General features: G+C 38.1%; 1 protein-coding gene across 2 annotated transcripts in view; it reads right to left on the reverse strand.

Moving 5' to 3' along the window:
- ZNF385B (zinc finger protein 385B) overlaps positions 1 to 9,574 on the reverse strand; it is a 295,165-nt gene extending 285,591 nt beyond the window's left edge. For both annotated transcript variants that reach the window (XM_063097001.1, XM_063096993.1), the window contains exon 1: positions 9,259 to 9,574. In XM_063097001.1, coding sequence (XP_062953071.1) covers positions 9,259 to 9,574 — 316 coding nt within the window. The remainder of the gene's footprint in view (positions 1 to 9,258) is intronic.
- Between the last annotated feature and the right edge of the window lie 10,795 nt (positions 9,575 to 20,369).

Consider the following 20,369-nt stretch of genomic DNA (forward strand, 5'->3'; position numbering starts at 1 on the left):
AACTTCTAAGGCCAAATAAAAGATGCCACTTCTTGAATAAAGAGGCAGAGTATTTTTCCACCTCTTGAATTTGAGCTGGCCTTGTGTCTCAGGCCATATCTGCTACCATAACAAAATACCACAGACTGGGTAATCTATAATAGAAACTTATTGCTCATAGTTCTATAGGCTAGAAAGCCCAGGATCAAGGTGCCAGCCGACTTGAGGGCTGCTCTCTGCTTCCAAGATGGCACCTTATTGCTCTGTCCCCTGCAAGGGGAGAACACCGTGTTCTCACATGGTGGAAGAGTGGAAGGATCAGGCAGTTCTGATGACTCTTTTTTAAGGACATTAATCCCATTCCTAAGGGTGGAGTCCTCATGTCCTAATTGCCTCCCAAAGGCCTCACCTCTTAATACCATCACTTGGGGTTTAAGTTCCAGCATATACACTTTGGAGGGACAAATACATTCAAACCATAGCATCTTGTGACTGGCTCTGACCCAAAGAATGCAGTAGTTGCAGCTTCTTCTGCTGTGTTGCAGCACTGCCCTGTGACTGCTCTGTATGAAGCCTGGTTTAACACCTTCTCAAAGAGAAGAGTCTACTGGTGATAACAGTCCAGACTACAGCCAACACCAACTGCCAGACGTGTGCGAGGCCATCTTAAACCACCGCACCCAGTTCATCTGCTGGCTGCCTCAGCTGCACGAGTGACACACACTGAATCCAGGACAGGAACCACCCAGCTGAGTCCAGCCCAAATTTCTGATCTACAGTATCATGATTAAAATCAATGCTCTTTGAACACATTTTCTAAAAGCTTCTGTCTACCTTTCCAAACTTCCTTTGTGTTTCTTTCTAATTCTCTCTCAGTTTCAGCCATAGACATGTTTCAGCTTTTTAGACATGTCAAGCATTTTCTCAACTTGAGATTTGCGCACTCCCTTTCAATCACTTTTCTCCATTCTTTTTGTATGACTATTCTTTTTAGTCTTAATACCTCAACCTAAAATGAGAATTAGAATTTCTTTTGGAATTAATTGCAGGTGAGAGAGAAAATAGTTGTTTTAGTTAGTATGCAACTGGAAAAACCAAACATTAGATAACATGAAAATCTCCCTGAATTATTTTCATTTTTACTTAGTGAAAAATTTCTTGTGAAAAGTTATGAGAGGTAAAATAGGGTGCAGACAGGTCTTAGACTTTCAATCTTTGTGTGACCTTACCCCAAATAAAAAGCAGTCCTCCCCACCATAATTCTTGGAGAAACTTGATTCTCAGGTGCAAATATTCCTTGAGGACACAGACAGAATAAAATGTAAAATTAACAATTATTACTCTACCTCCTCTGACTGAAAGGTGGAGGGTGTCAAGGTATGAGAGTAACACGTGTCATGGACTGATATGTAGGGAAGCCTCTGAACAGCAAAAGCCGACCTCACTGCATAAATGGGCTGCATCCAGAACTTAAGGTCTCTGTTTTCTCATCAACTTCCACATGAGGTCCACGTCTGAGCAGTAACCCTTAAGCACAAACCGGGCAATTTCTGCTCAACCCAATTTACGACCATAGATGGAAGCCGAGAACACCATGGTGAAGAATCAGCTGCAGAGTCAGTCTGTCTTGTTCCAAATCCCAGCCTTGCCTCTTCCTCATTCACTACATATGTAACAGTAATAGTACCTTCCTTAAAAGTCTGTTGTGAGGGTTCCATGAGATAACCTCCTTGGCAGAACACCCGGCACAAGCTGAGGCCTCGTTTATCCCCTGACTGCAGCCTTCAATCTGCCTTCACTGTTTTTATGACGCTCTAGAGGGGCAGAGTTGATACAAAGCTCCCAGTTAGGGGCGGGCTTAGTTGGTGGGGTGGGAGGCTATGTCGCTCTATTTCCGTGATATCATCCTCAGTTTCCTTGGGTCAGTGGATGCTCCAAGAGGAGACACAAGGGGTACAAGAAGGCCTCCTTTCTTTTCCCTAACCTTCCCAATTACATATTTATTTAAGTTGAGAAGCTCCTTTTCTGGATACAAATCTTCCTCAACAGGTTAGGCTGGTGTTCTCAAAGTGCAGTCTTGGACCAGCAGCCTCAGCATCACCTTGGAACTTGTTAGAAATGCAAGTTCTCACACTCTACCCCAGATCTACTGACTCAGAAACTCTGGCGGTGGAACCCAGAAATGTGCATTTTCACAAACCCTCCAGGTGATTGATGCGCACTTAATTTGGAGAACCACTGGGTTAGACAATTAGTCCTTCACACATCGATCACTTTAAATTTCTTAAGTTCAGATCCTCCTCAGAGAATGAGAATGGTGAATGGGCTAGGAATGACAGGGAAATATCATAGCAGTGGGTACCCAGAATAAAGAATAGGTCTCAGCCTGCACAGGGCAGGATGAGGGTCATTAGCTACCCTACATAGCAACAAATATGGTTGATTTTATATGAACTTGGGAAGCTGTAGACGGGTCATGGAAAATGATCTCTGTGCAACTGTAGCATCCTGGGGAAACAATACCTGAGCTGGGATGTCTGGACTTGACGGGGAGGCTCCTGGTTAACATAAACCAGAGTGGGATCGGAAGAGAACTGAGGACAACTTAGCTCTGAATTCCAGCAGCTGACCATAATTTTTTTATATATGTGTCTGTGTCTTGGCAGATTTGTTTTTCCCATGCCTCTGTTCCCACAGGACCCTTCTCCTTGTTTTGAGTCCTTTCTACCTTTGCAGCAGAATCTTCTTCCTTTTCCCGAAATCATACTTTACTCCAATAATAAACTATTTATAGTTCATTCTTACGTGTGTTTGCATTGCTGTTCCCTCTGTATGAAATGTCGTTTTTCCTTGAATAACTTGAAACTCATCAAGTTATTTGAGTAGAGTATTACCCTTCTCTAGGAAGCCTTCCCTGATCTCCATAAAGTTAGTCATTTCTGTCTCTGTGCTACATCGAGCTAATATGTAGATCTATCATTGTTCTTAGTATTTCATATTGCCATTCATTTATTTAAACATATTTTTTCACAATTATCTTCTCTTATTAATTTCTATAAAGTGGCACTTAACAATGTTTATAAAAAAGCAAAACCCTAAAATATTTGTTTACTATCATCCCCAAAAATATTACTAGAAGACCAGAGATTTTAAGTGGTAACATGTATCATGATTTTTTAACCAAAGTTTTTATTAAAATAGTTGGAGATTCACACACAGTTGTAAGAAATAATACAGAGAATTCCCTTGAATACCTTGCCCAGCTTCCACTCATGATAAAATTTTGTAAAGCCACAGAATAATATCACAATCAGGATATTGACATTGATACAATCTGCCAATCTTGTTCAGATTTCCCCAGTTTTACTTCTATTTGTTTGTGTGTGTGTGTCACCTGCAAAGGTTCTTGTATCCACCACCACAGGATCCCTCACGTCGCTCTTTTATTTCTACACCCAGCACCCTGACACCTGCACCATCCCTGATCCTGGCAACTACTATTCTGTCCTCTATTTCTAAAATTTTATCATTTCAAAAATGTTATACAAACAGAATCATACAGTGTGTAAGCTTTTGGTTTTGGGATTGACTTTTTCCAACTAGCATAAGTCCCTGGAGATTCATCCAAGTTGTCGCACATACCAATAGTTTGTTAATTTTTACTGTTGAGCAGTATATCATGGTATGAATGTACAGCAGTTTGTTTTAACCATTTGCCCCTAAAAGATATCCACGTCAAATCCCTGCACCTGTGGATGTTACCTTATTTGGAAAAAGGATCATTGCAAACGTAATTAAGTTAAGGATCTTGAGAAGATAATCCTGGATTATCCAGGTGGGCCCTAAATCCAATGGCAAGTGTCCTTATGAGAGAGGCAGAGGGAAATCTGACACAGAGAAGAAGACACAGGCACCCAAAGGAGGAACTGGCATGAGGATGGATGCAGAGATTAGAGTGACATGGTCACAAGCCCAGGGATGCCAGGAACAGATTCTCCCATAAGACCATGGATGGAGTGCAGCCCTGTCAATTTTTGAACTTGTAGGCACTAGAACTTTGAGAGAATATATTTCTGTTGTTTTAGGCCACCAAGTTTGTGGTAATTTGTGACAGTATCCTCAGGAAACTAATATATAGTTGTTTATAGTTTGGGGTTATTACAAATAATGCTGCTCCTGGTTGCTGTATTAAATATTCATGCAGGTTTCTGTGGGAACATATGAGGATACTTCAAAAAATTCATGGAACAAAAACGAATTAAATAATACAAATTTGTTCATGAACTTTTTGAAGTACCCTGGTATATCTTCATTTCCCTGGAATATTTTCATTTCCCTGGAATAAATTCACAAGATTACAATAGTTGGGTCAAATGGTAATTACATGTGTAGTTTTATAAGAAACTTCCAAACTATTTTCTAGAGTGGTTGTACTATTTTACATTCCCATCAGCAATGTATGAGTGATCCATTTTCTCTGTATCCTTGCCAGCATTTGGTTGTTGTCAATGTTTTTTATGCTAGACATTCTGATAGGTGTATTGTAAAATCTCATTGTGGTTTTATTTTGCATTTCCCTGATGACCAATGATGTTAAACATCTTATCATGCACTTATTTGTCATCTGTTTGTCCTCCGCAGTGAAATGTCTCTTCTTATCTTTTGCCCATTATCTAATTAGATTGTTTGATCTTTTACTGTTGAGTTTTGAGAATTCTTTAGATATTATAGATACTAGTTTTTCTTTGGATATGTGGTTTTCAAATATTTTCTCCCATTTGGAGCTTGTATTTTCATCCTCTTCACATGGTATTTCACAAAGCAAAAGTTTTCAGTTTTGAATGAGTCCAATTTATCAATTTTTCCTTTTACGGATTATGCTTTTAGTTTCAGATCACAGCTCTGCCTAGCCCCAGGTCCCAGAGATTTTCTTCTATTTTTTTCCTAGAATTTCTATATTTTTATGTTTTACAATAAATCTATGATCCATTTTGAGGTAATATTTGTATATGATATGAGGTTTAGGTCAAAGTTATTTTATTTTATTATTATTATTATTTTTTGCCTACAGATGTCCAATTGCTCCAGCACTGTTTGTTGAAAAGGCTATCCTACATTGAATTGTTTTTGCACACCTTTGACAAAAATCTATTCTTGTGTGGGTCTATTTCTGGGTTTTCTGTTATTTTCTGTTGATCTATGTGTCTATACCTCCACTAAAACCACACTGTCTTGATTACTTGGGCCATTTATATATATACAGTAAATCTTAATATTGGATAGACATTCCCCTTGCTTTACTCTTCTTTGTCAAGATTGTTTTAGCTATTCTAGGTTCTGTGATTTTCCATATAAATTTTAGAATAAACTTGCCTGTATCTGCAAAAATCCTTACTGGAATGTTGATAGGAATTGCATGACACCTAGAATAAGTCAACTTAGAGATAATTGACATCTTAACTTTGTTGAGTTTTCCAATTCACGAACATGGTATATCGCTCCATCTATTTAGATCTTTGATTTTTTTTTTCTCAGCATTTTTAAGATTTCAGTATATACATCCCATGTGTTTTTAAAAATTTATATCTAAGTGTTTAATTTTATTGAGAGTTATTATAAATAGTATTTTAGTACATAGATATACAATTGATTTTTGTGCATTGATCCTCTATCCTGCAACATTGCTGAATTCACTTATCAGTTCTAGTTCTTTTGTAGATTATTTGTGATTTCTATGTAGACTATCATCTCATCTGCAAAGAGACGAAGTTCTATTTATTCTTTCTGATTTGTATGCCTTTTATTTATTTTTCTTGCTTTATTACAGTGGCTAGACATTCCAGTACTACATTGAATAAAAGAGGTGAGGGTGAACATACTTACCTTGCTTTCTATCTTAAAGGAAAATATTCAGTCTTTTACCATTAAGTATGATGTTAACTGTAGGCTTTTTGTAGAGCCTCTTTATTAAATTGAGGTAATTTCCTTCTTTTCCTAACTTGCTGAGAGAGTTTTTATCATAAATGAGTATTGGGTTTTATCAAATGCTTTTACTGCATCAGTTGATATAATCATGTAATTTTTCTTCTTAGCTTGTTGATATGTTAGATTATATTTATTGATTTTCAAATGTTGTACCAACCTTGCATACCTGGAAGAAATCCCTTTGGTCATAATTTTTTTTAATACATTGCTGGATTCAGTTTGCTTATATTTTGTTGAGAAATTTTGAGTCTAAGTTCATGAGAGAAATTTGTAGTTTTCTTTTTTATATTGTCTTTGTCTACTTTTGGTATCAGGGTAATACTGGCCTTATAAAATAAGTAGGGAAGTATTTCTTCCTCTTCTATTTTCTGGAAGACATTTTATAAAATTGGTCAATTTCCCTCTTTAAATGCTTGGCATAGTTCTCCAGTGAAACCACCACTCTGTGGATGCCACTCCCACCTTCATAAATCTTAACACTACAAGACTGACAGAGGAAAAGAGAAGTAAAGTCTTAAATTAACAGTTCTTGGAAAGAATATCTTTACTACCACATCTTTCCCCTTTGAGAAGAAGACAGGCTACAATTATCCTTTCTGTATTAGGATGCTAGGGCTACTGAAACAAAGTACAATCTCACTGTTCTGGAGGCTAGAAGTCAGAAACCCAGATGTCTGTTGCGCTGGTTCTTTCTGAGGCAAGGATCTGTCCTCAGCCTCTCTCCTTGGCTTACAGATGGCTGTCTTCTCCTTTTGTCTCCTCACATCATTTTCCCTCTAAGCAAGTCTCTATATCCAAATTTCCCCTTTTCATAAGGACTCCAGTCGTATTGTTTTAAAAACCCACTCTCATGACTTCATTTTAATTCAATTATCTCTGTAAAGACCCTGCCTCCAAATGAGGTCACATTATGAGGTACTGAAGGTTAGAACTTCAACATCATTTTTGGGGGGTGGGGAGCATAATTCAACCCATGATACACTCTAAAGCCAATTGGTGATGCAAAAAGGGGAGATGCATTTTGTTCCTTGGTTAGTTGCGTACTTTGTCAGTGGACTTGTCAGCCTCCCCTGTGCTACCCAAGCAGGGAACAGAAGTCCCTTTCTCCCCACCTCTACCTGCCTGGGACCTAGCATTCCAGGTTTTTAAGAGGAATGTTAGTTCTCAGATTCTGTATGTGTCCTCAAGCCCCAAGAGTTGGTACGTATGAGAATAGAGGATACAATCTTGCTAGGACTACCACAGTGTAGGAGAAAGAGGAACATACAGTCAAGGAACAGAGCCTTTTGCTACCAGCCAGGGGTTAGCTGGAAGACCCCCAATGCCTAAGAGATGATTTAGAGGGAATTCTGCATCCATAGGGTCTGTTAGGAGCACCTGGAATCCACAGAGACAGCCAGAATAGCAATCACTAATCAAGAGTAGCATTGCTACCTTGCCAAGGCTGTAAGGTAAGGTAAGGTAACCTCTGCCCCTCCATACCTCCATAGTTTCCCACCATCTGGGCTTAAGAGCAGACTGAGGCAGGTGAGAGTGACAGCAAATGAGTCCAGCCCTCAACTCTAAGCTCCAAGGTCTATCTAGCCAAATCTTAATTCAGCAATGAGATAGATGTTTTTATATATAGAACTGAGCCTTCTAAGTCAAAGAGTCTTTCTGTACATACAAAGTGAGAAGTTATGATCTGAGAGGGTGTTAAGGGAGCTGCTACCCAGTAGGAAACAAAAGTCTGACAGATTAAACTGAGGAAAGTGACTGGAAAAACAAACAAACAAAAACAACAACAAAAAACAACGTCAGTCTTGCTCTTCACTGAGGTGAGACTCTAAACAGTAAATCACACTCATGTGTACACATAACTGCATTAAGGTATATTCCCCTTTAGAACCTGCTGTTTTGCTTAGCATTACATCATGGACAACTTCCATTGTCATTACATATTCTTCAAGAATATAATTTTTAAAGTCTATGATGTCAATAGACATTTGGACTCTAATAGATATAACTCAAACCTTTACTCAGACTGTCATTTGCTTTTTGATTTAGGTACCAGTTTTTAACCTAACATTAACTGTATTTTTAATATATAAATACAGGCACATTAACTCATCTGTAAATAATTGAAACAGTTATCATTATAAATAAATAGAAAATGAAAAAGAAATTTTTCACTATTATAAGTGTTTATCTTATGTCCTACAAGTTCCTTTAATTTCTTTCATGGTAAGTACTGATCGGAGAAAACAGTTTAATGAAATGAAACCCCATACTCAGTAAAAAGTAGTTAGGTTTAGCCTGAAATATAAAAATTATTTATTTACAACACTTACACAAAATCAAGAACCATGTAACAGCACTGAGTGAAATGCCAACAAATGGCTCTGCTGCATCATCTCACTTCAAGTTGAGGCTCATTACCAGAGCAAATGCTTGCTAGAGTGGAATTTGGAGCTCTTCCACCACATTTAGGAGGAAGCTTATCTTGGCCTCCCACCCAAAACATGGGTAGGAGGCCCACTTTTTGTAGAAATCTCCACCACAGATAACAGTAAATTTCACATTTTTCTTTAGTTTGTCACAGTGTAACTACCCAAAGACCAGCAATGTGGAGGAGGACAGGCTGCCTGAGGAAAAGATAAAGGATTTGAAAGATTGTTTAGAATTCAGGGCAGATGTAGGAAGGTAAAAATTCCTGGGCCGCTGCCTCTACCCAGCCCACAAGGTAGGGTGATAGGCAAGTGAAAGGGAAGACAGGGCTGGATCTCGGGGTAAGCCTGGCTGGTTTTGGTTATGCCTGTTTCTATTGTTAGAACACCACCCGCACACTGCTCGCAACCCTCTACAAGAATATGAACAAGTCTAACACTCAAGATTAATGCTTCTTTCCTGCATCATGGGATGTGATAAATAAAGCTGTAGCTTTTCATATACTGTCAAGTAGTACACCACCCAATATAAAGCTGATAAAGAGAAACCTGAGAAAGTCTAATTTTGCAGAGAGGGAAAAACAAATGACATCACAAACCCATTTTAAACACATTTCAAAATGCTTTAGAAAATATTCACACACTATAGGGACACAGGACGTCTATAGTCCAATATACCAATGTGTATGTGTATAAAAAATATGCTGAGATGTGCCAAACAGCTCCTGGATTTTACCTGTAGGGAAAAGAGTACATATTATTGTGGTGGTAATTTTAATGTGAAAGATACGTTTTGGTCTAAACCCTTCATTTTCCAGAGCAGAACCATTTCTCCCAGCAGTAAAGGGAGCCTGAGCCTTTTTCCTACCTGTGCTGGTGTTGGTGCCAGGGTTGGCCAGCGGAGGTCCCGGGTCCGGAGCTAGGGCAGGAGGCTGCCCATCACTCAGCTGCTTTACTCGTTTGCGGTGGGATTTGCCATTGTAATGGACCTGGGCCTGGGCTGCGGAGTTCAGCTGGATGTTGCACACCTCACAGAAGGAAAACAGAATTTTCTTTTTCTCTTTACTCAACTGGTCTTCAGGCCTATCATTCTTTATCCCCTTTTCTTCAAGGCCCCGTAGGAAAGCTGCCATATTCATAATTCCATCTTCAAGGTAGTTGTCAGGGTTTAAGGAGAACTTCATGCCTGAAAAACAAAAATGAGGACAAGCACTTGTGAAATTATATGTGCCTACATATTTTCTAGTATGATTACAATTAATTTCCATGGTATGGTTTAAGCTAAAAGTCTTGCAGATACTCAGGGGTCACTCCTGGACAAAGTCATCAAAAGTACCTCACTGAGCAAACAGTCTTTGAACATTCATTCCCTATGTCAGGAGCACTTTATACCCCACTCTCACCCCTCCCCAACTTGCTGCCCACTCCCTTCACCCTTTTAATTCCTGACTGCCTGTGGGATCTTAGGGGGCACCTCACCCTCTCCAGAGAACCTGCTCTGACCCTGGAGACAAGGCAGGACCTGGCACATGCCCACATAGTGCTATGTGACCTCACTTCATAGCACCATCATGATGTGCATTTTATATGTACTTTTCAATTATTTAGTCTATGGCTGTTTCCTCATTAAAGTATAAGTTCTGTGAGGGCAATAACCTCATCTCTGGATATCCCTTAGGCCAAGAACTGCATTTTTTGCGTAATAGGCATTCCAATGTCTATTGAAGGAATAAATGATGTAACCAACCCAGAGTTGTGAAAAAGTGTAGACACAAATATATATACCAACCACACCTGCACACATGCAAAGAGATATATGCCCTAACAGCAAAGGAGGTGAATAACAAAGACCAAAACATGCTGTGTCTGCAACTTACATTTGATTGTTCTAAAAGCCACTTTATAAGTCAGCAGATGGGAATTCGAACATATTTCTGTATAGATGTAGTGAAACAAATGGTTTTCAGGTTTCTAGATTAGCCCATAAACATCAATTTGATCTTTGATGAAGATGCAATGCAGAACATCTGAAATACAAAACAATAGAAGTACAGTATCAAAGTAAACTGGTATTTGAAAAAGAGTAAAATGGAATAAGATATAATTTTGTTATTTTTAAGTGCTATTTTTTCTTCGTTTATTCAGATAAGAGTACAGTGATGGATTATAACCTAAAGGAAGACATCAAAGGGTATTTTTCAGTACCTTGAGACCCTCAGATGATGAAGATTGACTTGGTGTTTTATTTTGTTCACTTCCACTTTGAAAGTCGTAATTTTTCATTTTAGTTAATACCAGCATTAGCATCATTTTTATACTTAATGTGATAATGACAATGTTTTTGGTTCTCAATTTGAAAAATTGAAAAAGATGAGAAAGACAGTCTCCAAGAAGAAAGGGGAGAGCAATTTGGTGAAAATTAAGGGAAAAGGGGCATTCGTAAGAAAGGATGGGCTGAGGTGGACAGTACCACACCATGAGGGATGAAGAATTTATATAAAGGAAAATCATGACTTGTAAGGGATTTCTGCCTATGGGAAAAACTCAGACAGTTTAAAGATATTGGCTTTGCACAGTTCTTTTGATCCAAGCAACTATAGACAGGTCCATATTTGGAGTATCCACAAGTTGAATGTTTAGAGTTCAGAAAGGGTACGACGATAAAGACAAATATCTATTGATTCTGTGCACAATACGCCAAAAAATATCTCCTTATTTGCACCCATACACCCAGTTGTGAAGGTTGTTTGAATATTGCAAATTTTGATATGTAAAACCTAATTGTTACCCTTTAAACCACTGTTTTAAGGGACTCTACTACACAAAATTTTCCAAGTGACTCTTTTCCTTTCAGCTTTCCACAAAAGCAGTTTTTGTCCTTAAAATCTATTCAGACTATGTACATAAATCAGGTTTAAGTGGTTCCTACAGCTAGGCTGCAGAAAATAATTTAATTATAGTTGAAATGTGATTTGAACTGCACATATATAAATATTTTTGCTTTTATTCCTTAAATCCAAAATATTACAGTACCACAAAGCCATTTTTTATACAACTTTTAAAAATATCAGTGCCATATAAAGTTATGTTCAAACATATTACTCTGTGTACTCTCTCAAAATATTAAAATATATCATAAGAATTAACAGAACTAATTGATAAACAAAGAAATAAGTATTTTTAAGATGAGCTCATCACTAACATAGTGTGTCCTGTCTAGAAAAAGAATCCACTATAAAACATAAAGAAAACAAATAACTTTTAACCTTGCAAAGCTAGACCAGGCACCCTCTCACCAGATCATTGAAACCTAAGTGATATATTTTGACTCAAGCGACCAAGATCCTTGACTCAGCTGGGACTGTTAACACTTTCATCCAAAAATTTAACCTCTTTGGAGGTGTCTGGCCTGCCCATCCTGCAAATTAGTGCATGGTATTTCACAGAAACAGTCATGAATATGTCATGTCACAATGTTTCATTTGAAATTTGAAATCCCCAAAATGACTTCTTGTTTGTATAAAAGACCTGTGTTTTCCTGATTGCCATTAGTCCTAGAAATAAATTATACTCTAAATTTATTTAAATGTACATATTTTAAGTAAGAAGAAACAAACCTCTAAAATGAAATGAACGGCTCTTGTAGAATTCTCCTGTGATCTCTTCAGAGTACCAGGACCTTTCCTAATTGTTCATCCCTATTTTACCTTCTTTCAAAGTTACTCTCACTTACAGATGCTTTCTCAAGCCTCCAGCACCATGTTCATGGGCCACTCTAGAGAGGGTGAAAATGCCTGGGAAAGGAGTGTGCATTCTGTCCACCAAATCCCAATTTATAAGTAGTAGTTCTGGCTTCACACTTCCTTCCCTCTCAGGGGAAAAATAAAGTCAGCTCCTGTTCACAGTCACTTGCAACCAAAGTATATTTAGTTCCAGAGGTCTTGGGAAAAGGACCTCGAGGTGATAGAGAGGCAAGATATCAGAGTCCCAACATCCACTTTTGCCCTGAGATGATATAATTCCTAGGCTCATAATATGTGTGAATGTGATAACATTTATAATGTCAACTTTCTGGCTAAGGAGAAGGTAACAGTGAGTTTAAATGGAAGAAGAGAGAAAAATCTCACTTTCTATTTTAAAGTTCTTTATCAGACTATCTTAAATTACTTGTTTCACTTGTGTGGGGCAGAAGGATCTTCAGGGGTGTCCAATTTTAAACAGAGCAGTGGGCAGCGTTCTGCTCTGGACTGCCAGAAATGAGGGTAAGAAAAGTCATGACAACTGGACCACGTCCTCTATGCTCTTTTTGCATCATTTTATCAGATCAGATGGCCAATGAATTAGCATCTGTAAGAGAGTAAGATATTTTGTGCAGGTTAAGGAGTGAAAAATGGTTGATCCTTGAGTTGCTGCTTTTGGGGAAAAGAGCTGATGGATCTAAACTAGATGGTTAGTGATTATCTATAGGAGTGATTTTAATTTTCTAATGTGACAACTTTCTCTAGGACTGACCCTTACGTGCATAGTTACCTAACTGGTTTTTTATAATCATTTGAAATAACAGGGAACTCATTCAGAGGTAGTGACACCTCTGTTGCACAAGGGGAGAAATACATTCTTTGACACAGAGGGGCAGCATCAGATGGAGAATGTGGGAGGAGATTGTCTCACTTCTGCATAAGTGTGAAAAGGCCCTGTCTCCACTCCATGGATTTATTGTCTCATTCTCCAACTCAAGTCAATCAGCTTTATTCACTTCCCATTCATTCCTTAACCCCTAACAGCCTGGCTCACAGCTCCTTTCCAAATGCAGAGCTTCTCTTTGAAAAGTTGCTGTAAACACTTCCTAACTGCCAAGTCCCAGTCATCCTCTCCTGGTGCCTTACATTTTGTGAAGTCCTCAAGACGCTCCTCTCACAAGGGTCTCTTCCTACCTCCGCACTCCTTAGCGTTCTGTTCTCATAGCCAGTGTGGCACACACCACACACATCCCCACAACACATCATTTTAGTTATTTATTGAATTTTATTATATTCACATAGTTTTACTCACTCATTTCAGTAAATGTTTATTGACTATTCAGGCAGAGGGCTGGATGCCGGGGAGACAATAAGGAACAGGGCAGATGGGATGACAGCCTGAGGGGACCCTAAGGTCCAATGAGAAATTCAGAGGAGAAAACAGTAAATTACAACAGAGTGCAATAAATACTTCAGAAAAGCCTACATTTTCCTCCCTTGATAGATTTCAAGCTCCTTAAGGATAAGAACTGTGCTTTATTCATCTTTGTATCCTTAGCAGCTAAAATTGTGTTTAGTACAAAAAAGGCACTTAATAAATATTGGCTGAATAAATGAATGCATTGTGTTGTGTGTGGTGCATGTAGGGTGTGTGTTGTGGGTGTGTGTGTGATGTGTGGTATGTGTTTGTGTGGGAGGGTGAGGGTGTGTGTGATAGATGGAATGCATGGGAGTGAGTGAGGTGTGTGGGATGTGTGTGATGTGTGTTTTGTGGCATCTGTCTGTGTGGGGAGGTGTGGGGGTGTTGTGGGGGGTGGAGTGTGTGTGTGGCTTGTGTCTGTGTGGGGGCATGGGGGTGTAGTATGTGTGTGTGGTATGTGTGGAGGGTATGTGTATGTGGGGTGTATGTAGTGTCTGTGTGGGGGGGGTGTATCTGGTATGTGTGGGATGTGAGGTGTATGCTGTGCACGGGGGATGTATTTGTGTGGGATGTGTGTGTGTGGTGTGTAGGTGGGTGGGTGGGTGTGGATTTTAGGTGTGTGTGTGTGGGAGGGTGTGGAAGGATGTGGTGTGTGTATGGTGTGTGGGGTGTGGGTGTATGTGTGAACTATGTGTTGTGTATATGTAGCATTGGTTGTGAGCACAGTAACCAAGGTCAATGTTTTCCAATCATTTTAGCTTATACGTGGGCTGAGATTTCAGGAACAGTGATAATGGTGTACTCTCCCCAGCAAAAATACCCACCATTCATCTGCAAACTAAACAACATGCTCCTACAAAGCCTACAGTCAAAGAAGAAATTAAACAGGAAATTAAAAAATTTCTTTAAACTAATGAAAATAAAGAAACATCATATCAAAACCTATGGGATACTGCAAAAGCAGTACTAAGAGGAAAGTTTACTGCAATAAATGCTTACATTAAAAGGAACAGAAAGACTCCAAATAAACAACCTAACATTACACCTCAAAGAACTAGAAAAACAAGAACAATCTAACCCAAAAGTAGTAGACAGAAAGAAATAATTAAGATGAGAGCAGAACTAAATAAAATAGAGACCAAAACCAAAACCAAAACAAAAACAAAAACAAAAAAAGATCAACAAAACAAAAGTTGTTTTTTGAGAAGATAAACAAAATACACAAACCATTAGCTAGTCTAACTAAAAAAAGAAGAGTGAAACCCAAATAACAAAAATCAAAATTGAAAAAGGAGACATTACAACTGATACCACAGAAATACAAAGAATAATTAGAAACCATTATGAACAACTTTATAACAACAAATTTGAAAACCTGAAGGAAATTGATAAATTTCTGGACACAAACCTGAGGAGACCAATAACTGGCAATGAGATTGAATTAGTAATTAGCAGTCTCCTGACAAAGAAAAGCCTAGGACCGGATGACTTACTGCTGAATTCAACCAAACCTTTAAAGAAGAATTAATACCTATCCTTTTCAAACTATTCCAAAGATTGAAACAGAGGCCATCATTACAAACTCATTCTATGAGGCCAGCATCAACCTTATACCAAAACTAGGCAAAGATACAATTTAAAAAGAAACCTACAGGCCAATATCTTTGATGAACACAGACATAAAAATCCTCAACAAAATATTAGCAAATAGAATATAGCAGCACATCAAAAAGGTTATGCATCATGATCAAGTGGGATTCATCCCAGAGATGTAAGATGGTTCAACATATGCAAATCAATAAATGTGATACATCACATCGACAAAATCAAGAGCAAAAACCATGTGATCATCTCAGTAGACACACAAAAAAAAGCATTTGACAAAATTCAACATCCCTTTATTATAAAAACTCTCAACAAATTAGGTATAGAAGAAAAGTATCTCAACACAGTAAAAGCCATGTGTAACAAACCCACCACCAATATTAGTTTGAATGGCAAAAAGCTGAAAGCATTCTTTTAAGAACAGGAACAAGACAAGGATGCCCACTCTCACTACTCCTATTTAACATAGTATTGGAAGTACTAGCCAGAGCAATCAGGCAAGAGAAAGAAATAAAGGATATCCAAATTAGAAAAGATGAAATCATACTGTCCCTGTTTGCAGATGACATGATCCTATATATAGAAAAACCTAAACACTCTATACTAAAATCCTAATTGTTTAGGGCAAAGCCTTTCATTCCTTAATTAAAAACAAAGCTTAAAGTTCAAATTCTGTTGGGTTGGGTCACAAATTAACATGGGCACACTTATGCCAGCCAACATCCATATGACATCAGCTGTTTCCTGCAATCAACTTTGGCAGGGTGTAGTGGGAAGGTATGGGCAAAATTTCATGAAGATAAAAACACATACATGGAGAACATTCAGGATTCTGACATCGATTCTAGCCCACTTTACTATGTTGAACATGCCTGGTACTGATTCTTAAACTTCTAATTTAAAGGAAGGTAAAAAGTTGAGTTCCTGTGTATGAGGCTAGAAACAACACCCTTTCTGCAAACACAGAGTTTGGGGGGGAAATTAAGAAGTCAGGAGAGCACGTTCATTTTGTTGAATATTACAGTATTTATTCATAATAATTCATAATAGGATCCAGATATGGGAAGCTATATTTAATGCAATTCAACTAGACAGTCATTTATTAAACACTGACTAGAAGCAACACATTATGGTAGCTAAAGAAATAAACAAAATAAAGAACTTAAAGAAATAAAAAGCTTGTAATAAAATAAAATAAAAGGGCAATCATTCTGCTTCTCATTGTTTCTGAGTGTGACTATGAAGAATGCTTTGCATAATGGCTCCCAAAGTACTTTAAGTGTACTTCTACAGCATTTTAGCTTTATTACATAGGAATGAAATTATTGTTAGTATTTTATTTCACTAGACTGTTCATTTGTCTCATATTTTTTCTCCCAATTGCCTACTGGCACTTTGTAGAGTACTAATGAAATAGATTGTAACAGGGTTCTCTAGCCTAGTGTGAATCTCAAGAGATTTTGACATCAATAGTTGACTACAAAAAAAAAAAAAAAAAAAAAAGAAAGGAAAAAAAAACCTTGGCATTTTACTGCTTCTAGTAGTTTGTTTCTCTTGTGGAAACGTTTTTAACTCAGCTTGGGGGTGCACTGCTCCTTTGTTTGGAAGAAAACAACTTAGAGGATCTTTCTATTATGCAAAGGCAAACATGGACTCCATTTTGTAATGGAGACTCTGAAGATAATATGGCTCCAAGGAACTTAATCTACTTTCCATAATCATATAAAATATTGTCTTTACTGTGGCACCATGGCATCTCTGCACAGTATTTTTTCCTTCACAAAATATTTCTTCCCTTTAAGTGGACTTAAATTGTATTGTCCTTGAAAGCTTTTGTTAGATACTGGGAGATGAGTATGCTTTCTTGTTCAAGTAGTTATCCACAGAAGATCAGCAGAGACTGGAATCTATAGGAAGGAGGTGAACAAATCTTAAAACTTTAGAAAGAAAAGCCTGGGATGGCTGAAGTTCAAACTGGACCATACTGTATAAACCACATATTTTGGGTCATTACATATTGAATAAATCCAATTTGGGGGAAACTACTGATGTTGTTCTGAATTATCCTAGGGGCTAAAAGGAAATACCACACCTCCCAGGTGTGTTTTTACTGCCAGTCTTACCAGAAGATGGACAGGGAACAGAAAATAGAAACTCAGAGGGATGAGCCTGTGACTGTCTCTGGGCCTAGAGAAAGAAGAGGACTATGATCCAGATATGAGAGATTTGTTGCAGGCCTTCCTGTTCTGGTGAGGTAAACTGACCCCTGAAACATGGTGACAGGCCTGAGACTGGGCAGAGAAGACATTGCACAATGGGGAACACCTGTGGAGGGCTTCGATCTGTGGACTCAGAGAACCTCTATACCTAGTAACAATACTGGAGTTCTCCACCTGTATGCACTGCCCCCCCTCCCTTTTTTAATCACCAAGCCATCAGTGAAGTCATGCAAACATCATAGCTGATCTTCCTATTACTGTGGGGAATTGTGCAGGAGTGTGGTATGGCAGCTGGTATGAAAGCCATACATGGAAGCAGCAGCGGGTCAAGGGTGCTAGTGACCAACAAAAGATTACTGTGGGGAATTGTGCAGGAGTGTGGTATGGCAGCTGGTATGAAAGCCATACATGGAAGCAGCAGTGGGTCAAGGGTGCTAGTGACCAACAAAAGAGGAAGGCACTGGTCCAGAACCAGGTAGCTGGTCAAGATGTCGAACAACACTGGCTTGGGACATCTCAGGGATTCAAAAATACTCAAGAAGAACAAACTGATAAAATATTAGAATTCCTGCATGAAGTAAGGTAGAGATTTGAACTATTTTTTGAATTAGGTAATATGATGGGTAAATAGGCTGAGACACTTGCATTATCTAAATGGAAAGAAAATGAGGTTATTTTATTCTCATTCATTATTGTAGATCCAAAGCCAACCAGATGTCTAGTACTCAGAAGGTGTTCCATAAATCTTTGAGAAAATGAAATAAGTTCTACAATTAATTCAGGTGCAATTCAGCTTCAGCCAGAAGCTGCTAGTTATTTTGGCATTGGCCTTCAGAAGGCCCAACAGTTGAATGTCTATGTAGATCAATGTCTTTTCTGGCACACTTGATCTTTGAGGTAGTGCAAGTTACCATCATACACAAATAGCATAACAATGTCAATAATGAGAACAAGTTATGTATTTTATTCTTAATGTCAGAATATTAATTTCAAATACATATGTGCATTTCATATAAAAATGAGAATTGAAAATATCCTTATGTACTTAATACAATGGGATTCTATCAGTAGAAAGAAAAATGTATGCTTCGTATTACAGGAATAAAATGTTGTGATAATTAATGTTAACTATGGAAGCTGTTAATTTTATGTAAAAAACAATTACTAAAAATTTTCAGTCAGTTAAGTAGAGAAATAGATTGACAGCTAAATTTAGCACTAGCTCAACAATAGTGACAACATATACTTATTTTGAGATACAAATATTTATAAACAGTAGAATAATGTTAGGATAGAAATTAGATTATATCATAATTCTAAGCTTTGTAGAATTATGTGGTGTACTAGCTTTCATGATATAAATAAATCACTTTTAAAAACTATATTTCATTTTTGTTTATTTAATTTCATTAGGGCATAAGCCTTTCTGTTCTAGGGGGAAAAATCTTATTTGGGAACTCTTTTCATTTTTTGAGGATAGTTAAAAGCAAAAGACCGGCTTTGCTACCTCAAAATTACTACCTCGAGGAAATAATTACATCAAACTTAAACTCATAATATACGATTTTCTATGTCTATATATCAAGAGTTGCTTTAATGATGGAAATAGGCTTATTCTTATGAAATGTTGGTAACACTTGACTTTTGGTATTCAACCAAAATGTGTATATGGTGCACCTCTAACCAGAAGAAAGAGCAATGCTATTGACTTGGCTACACAGTCTTCCTCACAGTTTGTGAGGATTCCATTTGTGCTCTGCCCTACCTGGCACAGCTGGCAGCATGAGACAGCAGCAGATCACAGGAGAGTGAACTTCAAAACATAACTGAGCATAAAGGCCTGGGGAAGGGTAGACATTTGCAGTCCTTTCCTCCCACTGCCATTGCCAGGGCAGGCATGCAACCATGTACACTTTCCTAAGAAGGTGCTGGAACCACTTCAGCAAGTCAACAACCGAGTCTTTGTGTGAAGCAGGAACAAGCTCTCCTACCTGCTATTGAACATTCTGGAGTGGAATGGAACTCAGGTCATTCAGTGAATGGCGCCACACAAGACAGACCCGTTTATCAGGGAAGGAATACCTTCAGTTCACTGGATTCTCAGGTCATCTTAAAACATTTACAAACAAGAATGGTATCTTCTGTCTTTTGCTATGCAGGAAAGTATAGGTAGAATAAATTAAAGAGAACACATTACACAGCTTAGTTTTATTTCCAGTCATAGTCTCTATATATTCCATCTAGACACAGTTTTACACTTATTGCATTTTTATTCATTATAAGAGTAATTTAGATCATTCTGGAAATTCTAGAAAATATAAAGAACATAAAAATGATTGAGGGAAAATCTTCCATATTCCTACCAAAGTTAACCACATTTTGTTATGTTTATTTCTAGCCTTTTTAAAATGCACATACTGTTTTCCCAGAGTTCTGGTTAGACAACATACTTGTTAAAAGTTCGAGTATAAAAATATATCAGAACTGAGCTCCTAAATTGATTATATTTATCTGCAATTTCATTAACAAGAAGTTGCTATTTTTTTCCTCTGGTATGGATCAAATGCAACTGTAACAAGTGTTCAGAAAAGAAATAGTGCTATGAATGCCTTTAATAGGGGGCTGCCTCGGTCAGGGCAGTCACACAGGAGGTGAAGTTCAAACTAAGAGCTAAATGCTGAGTAGCAGCAGAGAGAAGAACACTCCAGGCAAAGGGGGCCTCACGTGCAATGGTCCAGAGGCAAAACGAAAGACAGCAGGTGTGACAAACTGAATTCCGCCCAGCCCATGCAGAGCAGAGAAAGCAAGAGGGAGAGCGATGTGAAATGGGCTGGGGAGCTAAGTAGGGGATGGTAATGCAGGCCTTTGCAGGCCAGGTGAGCTGCTGATCTAGGAAAAGTGCAGAAATGTTTTAAACCAGGGGCCTGATATGATCAGATTTGAGTTTTGAAAAGATCAGACATGGGTTTCAGATTGGTTAAAAAAAGGGGGCACA

Source organism: Cynocephalus volans, chromosome 1 (assembly GCF_027409185.1).
Source record: "Cynocephalus volans isolate mCynVol1 chromosome 1, mCynVol1.pri, whole genome shotgun sequence".
Lineage (NCBI taxonomy): Eukaryota > Metazoa > Chordata > Mammalia > Dermoptera > Cynocephalidae > Cynocephalus > Cynocephalus volans.